General features: G+C 36.8%; 1 protein-coding gene across 3 annotated transcripts; it reads right to left on the reverse strand.

The window, feature by feature from the left end:
* Positions 1-1548: 1548 nt before the first annotated feature.
* LOC148835347 (protein SSUH2 homolog) lies at positions 1549-12993 on the reverse strand. 3 transcript variants are annotated; one of them, XM_088917328.1, is made up of 13 exons: positions 12813-12993; positions 11050-11114; positions 9888-9995; positions 8622-8694; positions 7762-7891; positions 7590-7650; positions 7099-7220; positions 6683-6745; positions 5882-5964; positions 5446-5538; positions 4909-5014; positions 3417-3524; positions 1549-2641 (listed from the first exon to the last, which is right to left on the reverse strand). In XM_088917328.1, exons 1-13 carry the CDS (start codon positions 12833-12835, stop codon positions 2501-2503), a joined length of 1176 nt encoding a protein of 391 aa, XP_088773454.1. In that variant the 5' UTR covers positions 12836-12993; the 3' UTR covers positions 1549-2500. The 3 variants fall into 3 exon arrangements, with proteins under 3 accessions (XP_088773454.1, XP_088773455.1, XP_088773456.1); XM_088917329.1 differs by having other exon boundaries at positions 2415-2641; positions 3468-3524; XM_088917330.1 differs by lacking the exon at positions 3417-3524 and having other exon boundaries at positions 2415-2641.
* Between the last annotated feature and the right edge of the window lie 955 nt (positions 12994-13948).

Raw genomic sequence — 13948 nt, forward strand, 5'->3', positions numbered from 1 at the left:
CCATATTGTTATGTTTATTGTGTCATGCTACAGTAAAATGGGGCACCTGAGTATGAAGTCTTCTCATATAGTAACTAAAACTGAGTTTTCCTGTGTCTTTGTACATAGAAGCCAGTTAAATTATTTATTCTTTGGATAACACACTGACTTACACCAATAGAAAAGGACTCTTTTACTGTTTGGCCCGACAAAAACATATGCCATAGTCAACTGAACTCATATCTGTATTTTTTATTTCAGTCTATAAATAGTGTCTCTAGGTTTAAATTTAAGTAAAAATAAAGCCAAACCCCAGCCTTTGTCTATTAACGGTGTAAATGGCTCTGAGGAAAAGGTGGAGCTTTCTATTGTTAGCATTTCAAGAAATGAATAGAACAGAGTGATATTAATTGATAAAGTGTAAAATTGTCCCCGAAAAAGCATTAGAAAAATGATTTATTGATGTATTATTTTTATAACAAAAGTGGTGACATACAGGAAACACTGCCAAAGTATTAATGTTCCATAAATAAACTGACCCATTTAATCACTGTTCGTAGTAACTAAAAATAGCTATTATTCTTCCAGTTCAACAAAAGAGAAAGCTACAGTAGGAAAAGCCAAGTATTACTTCTTTCTCTTAAATTAATATGTTGAGGGTAAATAAAAACATTTAAAAAGTTGTTTTATCAGGAAATCAGTCTTACATGTAAATACATAGTAAATGTTTATCAAAATCAATTTTCAAAGCTTGCTAGAAAATCTGTCAAGTGATTCATTTTAGTCAGTTTAGAAGATTCAGTTTCAGATTCATTCAATTTCTTGAAAGAGAAGGAACACAGGGTTATCTCTAAATAGACTGTAACTACTTTGCATCACTCTAAGGATTTGGTCTGTGGTCTGTGGAAAACAAGCTGGGCTAAAATAAGACCCAAAATGGGTGAAAGGTTTACCAATGCTGCTGGTGTCTGTAGAATTTCTCACGGCAGGCAGCATAGTTAATGTCGATCACAATTAGGGCCTGAAAATAAAACATTTTAAATACTGAAAATGTTCCATTTTTCTTATACCTTACTTCCTTCAACAGATGAACCACATTTATGCATGTGCAAACAAGCATAAACCTTAAGAGAGGTTCAAGTTTCTTATGTTAATGAAACATTGTAGAGCCTTTGTGGAACGTATACGTATATACCTTTACTTCTCTGGAAATAAATCTGAGGATGAATTCATATCTTCATATTAACAATAATAGTTAAAGATGATTTCTGTGAGAATACAGCACTGCCAGTTGCAAAGTGGCAACAAATGACTGTGTCCACAAGCAGAAATGAGAAGTTCAATGTACTGTACATGCTAAAAGACTTCCTAGTTCAGTGCCTAGAATCTCATGAAAAACATGTGACTAGATCAGAAAACAAGTATAACAAGTCCACTAGTCCATGTACCTATAATATGCTACTAAATGTGCATACATTATATACATACTGTAAAAGATCCCTAATTGTGGCAGCAGGGCTCAAGACACCTTCACACATTAAACAACAACCAAAGTTAACCAAATAATTCAGTAAGAAAAAATTTATTCTAGGTAGCACGCAGACAACCCCTCTAACCTAAACCCCAGTGATGCACCCCAATAAACCTCAAATTACAAAATAATGCACACAATTAAAACCATTACTCAATCATTAATACACAAACAATGTCGCACAGTGGTTAGTATTCCTGCCTTGCAGTGCTGAGACCCTGGGTTCAATTCCTGGGATGCTATCTTTGTGGAGCTTGTATGTTCTCCCCATGTTCATGTGGGTTTCCTCCTGGTGTTCTGGTTTCCTCCCACAGTCGAAAGGCAAACTGGTAAGTTAACTTGTGGGAAAACTAGCCCTGGCTTAAGAGCGTTTGTATCTGTATGTCCCCTACGATGGACTGGCGTCTCATCCAGGGTGTATCCTACCTTGCGCCAGTTGTTTGCCAGCATAGGCTCTGGCTCCCTTGTTTTGGATAAAGTGGTCAAAAAAAGGATGGATGGATAGCACACACAGGTAAGACTTTTGACTTACATGAACAAGTCTTAAGATGATTTTGGCGGCCTCTAGTGGCCAACTCATGGTCATTACAGACCTTTCATGGGGCATCCTGCCACAGCACATGTATCTGGAAGCCTATGTATGTAGACATGGATATCATGGATATTGTGGACTAATGATTTGCTCTTGTAAAAACTGAGAACTTACAGGCGATTTACAGCCCCATTACAACATCTGCGTAAAACAACTTGGTAGGACATGTTGCACCTGCTGTACGTATTTCAAATTCAAGCAAAATGATCTATATCCTTTACATTCAAATGTAATTCAGCCAATATTACAGCTCAATGCAACTTCTTTGCTGCGTGGTTTGATCATAAATTCAATGTTTTACAGACCTAGATCAGCATTAATCATACATAACGTTTATTTACGTAAACAAAGCACAGAATTAGTGCCAGTCAAGTTCTGTGAAACCTTCCCCCCAATCTTTATAACAGAGTGCAGCAGCATGTTGCAGGGTAGTCATCTGTGTAGACCTTATGCTCATTTCCATATACAAAGAAGAAATTCGCATTTTCTTTCCAGATGTAGTGGACACGTGTGATGGGAACCAGTTCAATGGTTTGTCTCTAAAAAGATAAAAAAAAATAAAAAGAGAAATGTGGTAAAAGAAATCATACAAAAAACACTCCACAAAATGCTAAGATGTACTTACAATTTTTATGCAAATATTTATATCTATACTTATATTTTTATGCAAATACTTTGAAAAGTCCATTCAAACAAAGTAAGCTGAGGTTTGGGGCGTATACATTTCAAATCAATAACATTTTTGCTAAATCTGTTACATAGGCTTTCTATTTGTATTTGTTTAGAAAGACACAGACTACATGGAAGATGAGTTTATTTTAAGCTTATTTTAAGCCTTTTTAGTATTTGTCAAAAATTCATTCCAAAACAAACACAAATCTGACCAGAAAAAAGGAGTAAATGCTTTTTGATTTTGATTTTTGGAACAAAATGCAACTTAAACATCTAAAATCAGCTTAACTAAGATGTCTAATAAAAGAACATGAGCAGTTAAAAATGAGAGGAAGACATTCAGCTCGCTTAGGCCATTTGACAGTTTGTACTTAATTGATACAAGGGTCACAACTAGCTGTTTTTAGAAGCCATGGTATTCGCTTCAACAACATGGCTGGGTAGCTTGTTACATGCTCCCACCACCCTTTGGATAAAAAAGTGCCTCCTGTTCTCAGTTTAAAATGCAATTCTGCACAGTTTTCACGGTCCTACGGTTATGACACAAGACTGACTCACTATTAATGAGTAACAATATAATGCCAAAACATATCTAAAACTTATCTATAGGTTTGAGCTGAATTTACAGCAATCTTGGCTCACCTGTTGCATGATACGGCAGGATGATGAGAACTGGGCAAAGTGCTCTCTCACCGAATTTTCTGAGGCCTCGTTAATTTTATCCGCGGGAAAACCCCTGATAGGACTCACCTACAACAAGAAGGAGGAATGAAGCAAATAAAAACACTAAGCTGTGTCTCTCACATTGTTTTCTTTATTATTTATTGATTTTATTATGATTAAGCCAATGAATCTCTGAGGAATATGACTCTATTGTCACAGGATCTCAGAGTCTAAGATCGGGCATGAGCAGTGGTGAGAATTCAGAGTTGTAAGGGAAAAAAGGTTACTAATGGAAGTAGGTAGTACTATTCACTATAGAATTAATTTCCAAAAGGTAACCTGAGTCAGTACGAACATTGTGCTGTAGGAGGTTCTGTCCTTCAGATGAATTGTTAAACCAAGGCCCTGACTACTTGATCATTAAAGATCTAAGTGCCCTGTCCATAAGGATAGGTGTATTAATCATGATGTCCAGCTTAAATCCCACTCTGGAAATGCAAAATTTGGCTAAATTTCCCCCTTAATTCAATTGGTGAAACAATTTATCAGTCCTCTAACTGATCAGGTGTATAATTGAGCTGCTAGCTCACAATAGTTATATGAGATAACCACTACATTCCTGCTGTGGTCACATCACAAAACAGGACATACTGTACATACTAAGCAGTATTGTTTGTTATTTAAACCCTTCTATAGAGAACTATTATAATAATTATTAATGTGCAATTTTCAGTTTAACCTAATTCTCTAATAAGGAAATACAATACACTGTAAACTACTAATACCAGAGAATACTTCCACTTTTCTTAGGGAAAGAACCACAATAGACAAAGGAAAAGTAAGCCATTCTGCAATAAAGCTGAAATTCTGGCACAATGGCACATGAAAGCAAAGTCACATAAAGGAGGGCATTAAGTGACATTGCATGATTCACATTACAAATGAAATCCGAATATATACTCGCATACTGACCACTTGTAAGAAATATGACAATTGTATGACAAATGTTCAAAACTCAGCTGAAACATAAGAGCTGCAAAACCTCAGACTGGAAAAAAAACAATCACTTTTGGAAGTAATGATGAATAACAGGATGACTTTCAATGCATTGCTCTCCAGTGCAAAATTTAGATTCCAAACTTCTGGAATTTAAAATTTTAATTATATTCAGGTAAAGAACATTATTTTTGGTTTCCATACTTATCTCCAGCTTGAGTGGCATTTTCAGATACAGTTATGTTCGGCAAAATAAGAAAAAAATCTACCCAGGAGCAGAAAACTTAAATTTCTAAGAACAGTTACATATAGCACGTGAATGGTTACAAACAGAAGGATGCTATTCAGTCCCTCTAGCTAATTTGTTAGTACAGTACAATTGTATCTTGAAAGAACCAGTGCAGAAGCTTTAACAATGTGAAAAAGAAGCAGACAATTAACATTACTGTATTTAACAAAACTGTGTCTTTCTTACCAGTGGATGTGTATCAGAGAAGACTTTTTCTCCAGAAACACTGAATATTTGATCCATTGGGAAGCCTGACCGAGTGTCCACTGCATATTCTTTCACATTGTTTTTCCTAGTTAAAAGGCAATTGGAAATAATGATTTACAAAACCTAATGCTCATTCCTAATATTAGAAAACACGCACCCCTTACATCTTACATTAAAATACAGTGGAATGCTATTGGAACATGACAAAAGTTACAAATGAGGATGAAAGGTCGTGTACCATGAAGTTTATTCACTGTTTTGTGTTGCAGAATCCTGTATAGGATAAATCAAGTGGCCTCCTAGAGAATTCTAATAATGCTTTTTTTTTTCAAAAATCCCAAAAGTTGGGTTAATGGGACAGAAATTGCCAGATGATGGACTTCACAGACAGTGTTCAGTTACAAATGTTTTGCAAGTGGGCATGCTGGGATTAGCTAAATTGTGAACAGATTGTGACAAGGAAGATAGTCAAATCTGGTACACACAAAAACAAAATTATAAGAACAACTCTTTTACCATTTTACTGTTAGCTTGATAAAGCACAGAAGCTTCCCTTTTCCACTGCAAGTCTTACACTGGCGTGATCCCATTCCAGAACAATATGAGCACCTAAAAATTAAAAGGTGGAATAATTAATAAGTGTAAAGACTCCATTATTAAAAACTAAGATTCATTCTCTAAAGCAGAACTGCTTATTTAAACCTCCTCAGCTTTGTTCACCTTAAGATTGTTTTTTTATCAACTTGTAATTTCAATAAACAAATGCATAACCTAGACTCAACTGAAATATAGAACACTGTAGATTGCACAGCAAAGTTTTACTTATCCATAGTTAAAAAGCTCAAACAGGCTCACTTTTTTTGCTATATGTGTTTACGGAATAGAGGTGAAAACTGATCAAAAAGTGGGAATCAAACTATTATGTGGGCATTTGTCAGTCTCTGAGTCTCACCGGACTCGTCCCCTGCCACTGCAGGTAATGCATCTATCGGAAGAAAAGCGTGTCCCTGAACCTTGACAATGACTGCACTGCATCTGTAAGACAAACACAGAGAAACCAGGGAAATAAAAAGTTGCGTCACTACTCCCGCGCGAGTCGAGATCAGAAGGACTACACTGTTAATAATTACAGTATATAGTGCTTATACAGCGCTTTTCCGGGCACTCCACTCAAAGCACAGTGTGTGTGGGTCGTAACGCCCCAGTACAGCGACTCAGACGCTATACTGTAAAAAGGCACCGCCCTTCAGATGAGAAGTAAAACTGAGGTCCCGACTCTCTGTGGTCGTTAAAAATCCCAGGGTGTCTCTCGAAAAGAGTAGGTGTATTACTCTGGCGTCCTGGCAATATTTTCCCTTTGGATTTTACCAATCATGGCCTCCTAATAATCCTCCTCTATGAATTGGCTTCATCACTCTGTTCTCCTCCCCACTGATAGCTGGTGTGTGGTGAGTGTACTGGTGCACTATGGCTGCCGTCGCATCATCCAGGTGGGGCTGCACACATTACCCCATTACCTGTAAAGCGCTTTGAGGAGAGTGTCCAGAAAAGCGCTGTATAAGTGTTAGGAATTATTATTAATTTCTCCTGCATCATACTGTTTTTACAATCAAATAAACAATTTTCCTACTCTAGATAAGAAGGACACATTAGGATCCCCAGTGTTAATATTTCTGATGAAAAATTAATACAATATATTATTATTAATGTGGACCATATGAGATAATGTATGGCGTCTCAGTACTGTACATACCCATCCAGATGACACACAATGTCTGCAGGCAGTCAGGCCCAGTCCCAAACAGGTATGACATCCCTATATATGAAAGAAACAAACACCATATTTAATGCAACACTGGATAATTACATCATGGAGAATCTAATTAAAGTATGGAAATACCCTTCACACCAAATGGACATACCCTTTCAGCTAAGCAAAACTTTTGTAAAATCAGACTTGTAATGTACCAATGGCCCTACATTATTAATATACTGGAGAACAAAGTATTTACTATACAAGTCCAAATGTTTTTATCTGAGAAAACAAAAAACAAGGATGACATATTTGCTAAATATCTAATTTAGCAAAGGGCACAAGAACAGGAAGTGTCCCAGAATCAGAACTGCAAATGAAAGGATACAGGGGAAAAAGAAAGTGTACATATTTACCTTGACAGACGATGTGTAGGGCACTTTCAGCGCTTTTGTGTTGTCCTTAAAGAGTGCAGGGGCTGTAACAGGAATGTCCCATGGCTTTGGAGCCACTCCACAGTAAGCATCCGTCACCTGACCTGGGAGATGAACCAGTGAGGCAAACAGAATGAACTGCCCAAGCTCTCAGGACCAGCAGCAGCAGCTTGGCCTGTGCTAGTAAACTACATTGCAGCAATGCAATTTGAATTAGTTTTTGTTTCCTTTAGATTGTTTTTTTAAACTTCCTGTACTGGAACATTTTCTCCATGCAGCTGGAAAAACAGAAATCTGCCCCCCCCGCCCCATGAGTCTGTTGTCATATTGTAGATAAGTCAATGAGATTCTTATCCTACAGCTGATATGAGAAGTGTTTTTGGAATATGTTTCAGTCAACAATTTAAAATCTCAGAACTGGAGACCTCTGTGTTGGACCTTGTCTTTAAGAGGCTCTAAAAGGCAATTCTTACCATTGTAAGGCTCACTATCCCAGTTTGTTGATCTGGATTCAGTAAATGTCTCTAGTCGGTACTGTGAAGGAAAGAGGAAAGGGACACTTACAACCAGACGAGTATAAAATGAACCAGCACTAGAGCTCTGTCTATTCATTAGTAAATAATAGTAAGGCTATACTGCACTTACCCTAAAGGTGTTGTGAGCCTGTAAATCCGTAAACACCATCTCTTTAGCAGGTTTGGTGCTATAGCAACACTTACTGGAAGCATACTTAATGAAGGCTTCCTGAGCAACACTTTCACTGATGGAAGGAATTCTGTGAACAACAAGTATTGGAAGAATCAACCTATATTCTTTAGAAACATTGCAGCCCCATTTAAAACTTGAACATCAACCAGTCCAAAGCTCTTAAACACTATCCTAAAAGAAATTGCCTCTTTTCCAATAGCTCTTTGACATCGGTCCCTAATATTATAACTAATTAGGCTCTTCTTCACAAATAAAAATAATATAAAGGATATAAGGGCACTCAGAGACATTTATCTACTGAAGATGCTTACTTAAACCACAATGTCAGAGCAGACAGCAACTGTCACAAGAAAAATACATTCACAAGAGGCCTTAAACGTTTTCATATATTGTGGATAAGTTATTTATGGTCTTTCTCTGCCCTTTATACAGAACAACAACCCACATAAATTTGATCTATAAGAAGTAAAATAACCTATATTAAATTGTAAGTGTTCTAATCCAAACCATGCTCTCATATAATTACATACAAGTCACCTCTAGCTGCAAAATATTAAAAGTAATTTAATAACATGTATTTAAAATAAAAAATAATGTCACATATAAAACTTTAATGACTGTACTATATTTCCAACCATAATTTGCAAGTCTGTGTACAGTAATAACTTCTACCTGGATACACACAAGATGAATAATGTGTACACATTTCTCAAGCCTATAGCATACCTACAAGAGACCTACTGTACAGCATACTTCATGAAATGGGTTCAGAAACTCTAGCCAGTGAAAAGTCTTACTGCCAGGGTGCTTCAAAAGGCTGGGGAGTTGGCATTTGAAGTGGAACGTCTCCAGGGTATGGTGGGGGAAGGTCTTTTCACAAGAAAAAAAAAACACAGAAAGGAGTTAAGAGGGTTCCTATACAACGCTCTCCAGAAGTGCAAAGCAAAATACTTCTAAAAATACAAATTCAGAAAACAGATGATTTGATACAGCCTTTTCACAAGAGAAAAGATGCATGGAATTTCTATGCTGGTAAGGAAGTCTGTGGGTGTAATCAAGTGTTTAATAAAATGTCAGCCTAAAAATCTTCTGTAGTTCCGGTATCTGTATATTTTATCAGACTGGTCATCTTTAGAGACCATACAGAGGACTGACAGTATACGGCTGTTTTTATCTGTAGCCTTTCTTGGAAATGTCCACCTATTTTAAAATTGGAATAGCCACTGAGCCAATGTTTTAACTGCACATCTGATATCTGAGACATCTGAGACATCTGATATTCAAGGATAACACAGCACACTGTGCATCACAGCTCTCATACAGGTAGAATGCTGTGATAGGATAACGGGCAACTAAGACTTCATGGAAGAACCAACAGGAGTCCAGTTTCTGTTTCCCAGCAATATATCTATTATATATATACAGTGTAGTGTATATACTACACTGCATCTCATATGGAAAATAGTCAGACACAGTCATCTTGAGATCACCATACTTTATTTTGATATTGCTGTAGCAAATGATAATTAGAAAGGTTGTTTTTACTGTCACTAAACATTAAAAGGCATTAAACTAGAATGCCCTTTTAAATATATACATTTAAATGATTTAGTTCTCTTTAAGAGGAACTCATACATGAACTTTGCACCTATTTTTTATTCAATGTCAGTGATATTTGTAAACCACACCCCTTTTATTCCTTTCTTATTCCCATCTTGTGCAAAATATATATTTTGCACACATGAACATAATACAGTGATTAGAGCTTGTTCCAGTTCTTCAAAGGGTTTGTGAAATTTCTGAGGGGAAACATAGTGTTGCATTTCTTTTATATCTTAAGAACATAAAGAAAATATAGTACTTCTTTAAAGTAAATGTTCTTGCTAAGTTAGTTACCAAGATCTTTTATACATACAGTATCTTCTCATGGGGACTATTCAATTTCCTAATACACAACCAACCAGCAGAATGAAAAGAGACTACACTTTAATCTGTAAACAATTTTTAAAGGTGAAGGCCCACTGAGAAAACCTCACTGAGTGTAGGATTGGCAGTGCACTTACCACCCCCTCCTGCTCCAATTCCTTCATATCCTGGAACAGTATCCATTGTTGCTGAAGGGGGGGCTGATGGTCTAACAGCCTCTGGCTGGCCTGGTCCTGCATTAGCTCCTAATGACATTAGAACACATTAGAACAGCTGAGAACTCTTATGGCACTCTGGCACAGTGGTTAGCGTTGCTGCCTTCCAGCTCTGAGTTCCTGGGTTCAATTGTAGACTTGGAATACTACCTGTGCAACGTTTATACATTCTCCCCACATTTGCATGGGTTTCCTTTGGGTGCTCCAATTTCCTTTCACAGTCCAAAGACATACTGGTAGGTTGAGTGGTTTCTGGGAAACTCGGCTCTAGGCGCGAGTGTGTGCATGTTTGTGTCTGTCTGCCCTGCGATGGACTTGTGTCCCATCCATCCATCCAGGGTGTACCCTGCCTTGTGCCCATTCCATGGTGGGATTGGCTCCGGAGACACTGCAACCCAGCGCACTGGCTAACGCAGTTTGAAAATGGATGGATAATTCTTAAGCTGTCCATGTACTCACATACACATAAGTTTTTCCAACACATTTCTAAAGCAATCTGGTTTTGGGACTAACAAAGTGGGCCTTTCAGGTTGACTGGCCGTAAATTAGAACATACCTAATGAGATTTAGTGGTCTAAGTTTTAGAGCACTCTGGAAATTAGAAATAAAAGGTTTTTAAAAAAAAGCTCACAGACATTATGCCTTTGACACAACACTGAAGTAAGTGCTGGCTTACAAGCATGCACCATCCAAGACCTGCGTTGACACACGTTATTGGACTTCTTCACTCTTGTCAAGGGTGCTCATTCAAATTTGACTATCATGTAGAATCTTTTTTAAACATTTGGAATCTGAAAATATTCTATATCATACAGTATGTCTAACCAACTTGGAATCACCATCTGACTTCAAGACCACATCTGACAGGAAGGTCAGTGCCAACAGGAAGAACAATTCACAAGCTTGCAGGAGCCCAGAAATTTGCAGGTGTCAGTATTACAATTTGGCCATCTAAGATCCACCCTGTGCCCGGCTCTGTCTGTTGTGCGCCTCCACTTGAGGACTCCCAGGCCCATGTTCGAACCAGCAACATATGGATAAAATTAGCAAAACATTACAGCAGTTAGTAATGACCAGACTGTACCTGCATTTTGGGCATCATGGTGCTGCTGGCCTGGGAATGTATATTTTGGTACTTCCCCTTGGTCACTGAGAAAAAGAAACATGAATATTCACATGATTTCCACCCTTTGCATTTAATTTTAAATAAAAGCATCTGCTGAACAGCTGTTCATATTCATATACACTGCATATAAATGAGGACCAAAATTTACCTTGCCAAAGTTAAAAACATAACTTCATACGCATCACATCAATTAATAAGAAAGACTATACCTTGTTCATGTTGTATGTTTACAGAAGTGCAAACTAAGCTGTCATGGCACATGCAAATGTATTAGGTGTGGTAAGATAAACATAGGAAGAAACATGTTAGAACATGCTAATAATCTTGATATGGGACTGGTCACAGTTTAGCAGCGGCAATGGTGTGTCAGAGTCAATGTTTGAATCACAAGGTTTGAATGTTATTATTTTATAACAAAGAAACTGGAATCAAAACATAACATTAAAGAACCAAAAGCATATTACAAACTCACAATCAATCAACTATATAATTTCTGGCCAAAGCTGGCCAAAATATCAGTTTATCTGTAAGGATCTACGTCTTTTACATGTTTATAAGCCAATATTTTTTTCCCTTTAGTATAGGAGAAGGTTAACTGTTGCCAGTTCCTCATTACTTATTTAATCTGATTCCTCCCAAGACCCATAGACATTCACAGCTAGGACTCCTGGTATAATACCAAATACCAAAGTAAACTTACAAGGGTATGTAAAGCTATGCATGCGTGTAAAAGTGAAGTATGTTAAGCTTCCGCAATGGCTAGTATGTTTATTTCAGCATGTAGGCAAAAGCAAATCACTTCATTTGCATAATGTCACAACCACCTACTGTATTTAGCAACTTCTCAAAAGGAAGGGAAACCATACAAGTCAATGAGTTACACAATGCAAATTATTTCGGTTTTCGTCCCGTAAATGTCTGAATAAAATGTTAAACGGGAAATGTTTCTTTTTTAAGTACAAATCCCTGATAAATATTTACAAGCAGAGAAGCTATGTAGAATGTACCCATGCTGAATATCCTGTAATTAGACTGTCAAATAATTTGTTTTATTATTAGATACATCCAAACATCAGTTTAAAGAGGTTTCGAGGATGATTAGCGAGATACTCAACATTCATAGAATAATGATTTAGCTACAATGACTCAAGATTAAAAACACACACAAAAAAACATTTTATACTTTGTGGTGAAATTCAAAAATGCAGTTCTATTTTTCACTCAAGAAAATAAAACTTTGCCGAGTATGCACCTTGTGGCTATGATGAATTTTTGTAGTGGCCCACTATACTCATCCGGGCCTTAGACAGACGAACTTAACTGGCACCAGCGTCCACCTCGATTCTGCCGTCTAAAGTTATTGCTTCCTGGTTATCTTCCCTTCTTACCAGATTCAGAGTTCATAAAGTTTTCTACTGCCGTGATTTTCAGTACCCGATAGGCCAGGGTTGAATTCAAGATTTATGTTTTGTTTCGTTTAAAGATTTATCTATGCGCTTTGGAAAGATACGCCGACAGCTCAATGACCCTCTGCATTATTTCATTTTCAACGGAGCAAATTAATCAAACGTCTTTTTCCCCAATCAGCCTTATTTACTTATGCGCGTAAATAAAATTAAGAAACCGTTTGTCGTCTCAGGAACCTAGTGCGGTGCACGCCGAAACCAGTGAAGTGTCGAAGTTAACAACACGAGGAATAAGTGAATAACTAAAAAGATTACCTTAACAAAGGTTGTTTCTCCATTGTCTTAGGTGATCGTTGGTCAGTCGTACACTACTATTGCACTTAAGAGGAAAGTTCACCTCCTGCACTCTTTACACGCCTACCCACTACTTCTGTTTCACTTTTTGCCTACTGAAATCGAGTTTTTCCTGAAATAGGAAACAAGTGGCAAGACTGTCTAACTGCGCAATAGTTTTATGCAAATGATCTCAGATTATAAATTGGTGAAAATGTTGTCAGCGTAAAGAAATGCAAAGATATTGTAACTTTCTCTGGCTGGACGTCTCATATTCTAAACTTTCTCTGAAGAAAAACAACTAATTTAAATATAAACTCAAACTTGGGGTATATTATTAATTTATGTAGTACAACTATCAATTTTATTATATTATATTATAGAACAGATGCACAGGTCACCAGATCCACAATTTTGTTACATCTACCACGTAAGAGCATTGTTGTTGTTGTTTTTTTGTTGTTTACCATGTTAAACGTTATTCCTTGTTTTGGACGACTCGTTTCTGCAGTCACACCCCACAACCTGTGCACTTAAAAAACGACCTACTTTTGTGAAGTTTACAGAACCTGCTGAATAGTTTAATTAATTAATGAGTTTGGTCGATCTCCATACCATTTCATATTTTACTATTATTTCTAAGTACATATAAGTAAAGTAATGAATGTTGGGAAGTTTTTTTAATAATTATACCATTAAATGACGTTGATTTTAAGAGATGTGAAGTCAATTTCCACGCACCCTATGTGAGAATTTGTACCACTTTTACTCCTTAAATCATTTACTGACTTTGGAACATCAGGTCTCTCGTCATTGATAAGCCGTGTTAACAGTGTGTAAACCAATTGTGACAAATTAATTCAGAGATAAGAGCCTAAGGTAAGAGTTCGTTTTGATTTTTGAGCAATATACTGTACGTATTTGTCAGGTTGAGTAATTCTACTGACAAAGGTTATAAACCCCAACAAACAATATTTAACACTGCAAAATAATTTAAATGCAGTGGGGAATGTTTCTGACTCACCAGGTTAGGTACAAAAGTTTAATATGCATTAAGAACACTTTCTGCATGGTTCAAATTGAAATGTTTCAACATAAAAATTAAAGACAAAACTATA

The sequence above is a fragment of the Atractosteus spatula genome, chromosome 5 (assembly GCF_055471065.1).
Source record: "Atractosteus spatula isolate fAtrSpa1 chromosome 5, fAtrSpa1.hap1, whole genome shotgun sequence".
Classification (NCBI taxonomy): Eukaryota; Metazoa; Chordata; class Actinopteri; order Semionotiformes; family Lepisosteidae; genus Atractosteus; species Atractosteus spatula.

Coding starts and splice junctions, on each gene's coding strand:
- LOC148835347 (XM_088917328.1), bottom strand. CDS start 12,835: ATGGAGAAACAACCTTTGTTAAG. Junction 8,695..9,887: donor AATTGGAGCAGGAGGGGGTG/GTAAGTGCACTG, acceptor TCTTGTGAAAAG/ACCTTCCCCCACCATACCCT. Junction 7,892..8,621: donor CCTTTTGAAGCACCCTGGCA/GTAAGACTTTTC, acceptor TGTTGTTCACAG/AATTCCTTCCATCAGTGAAA.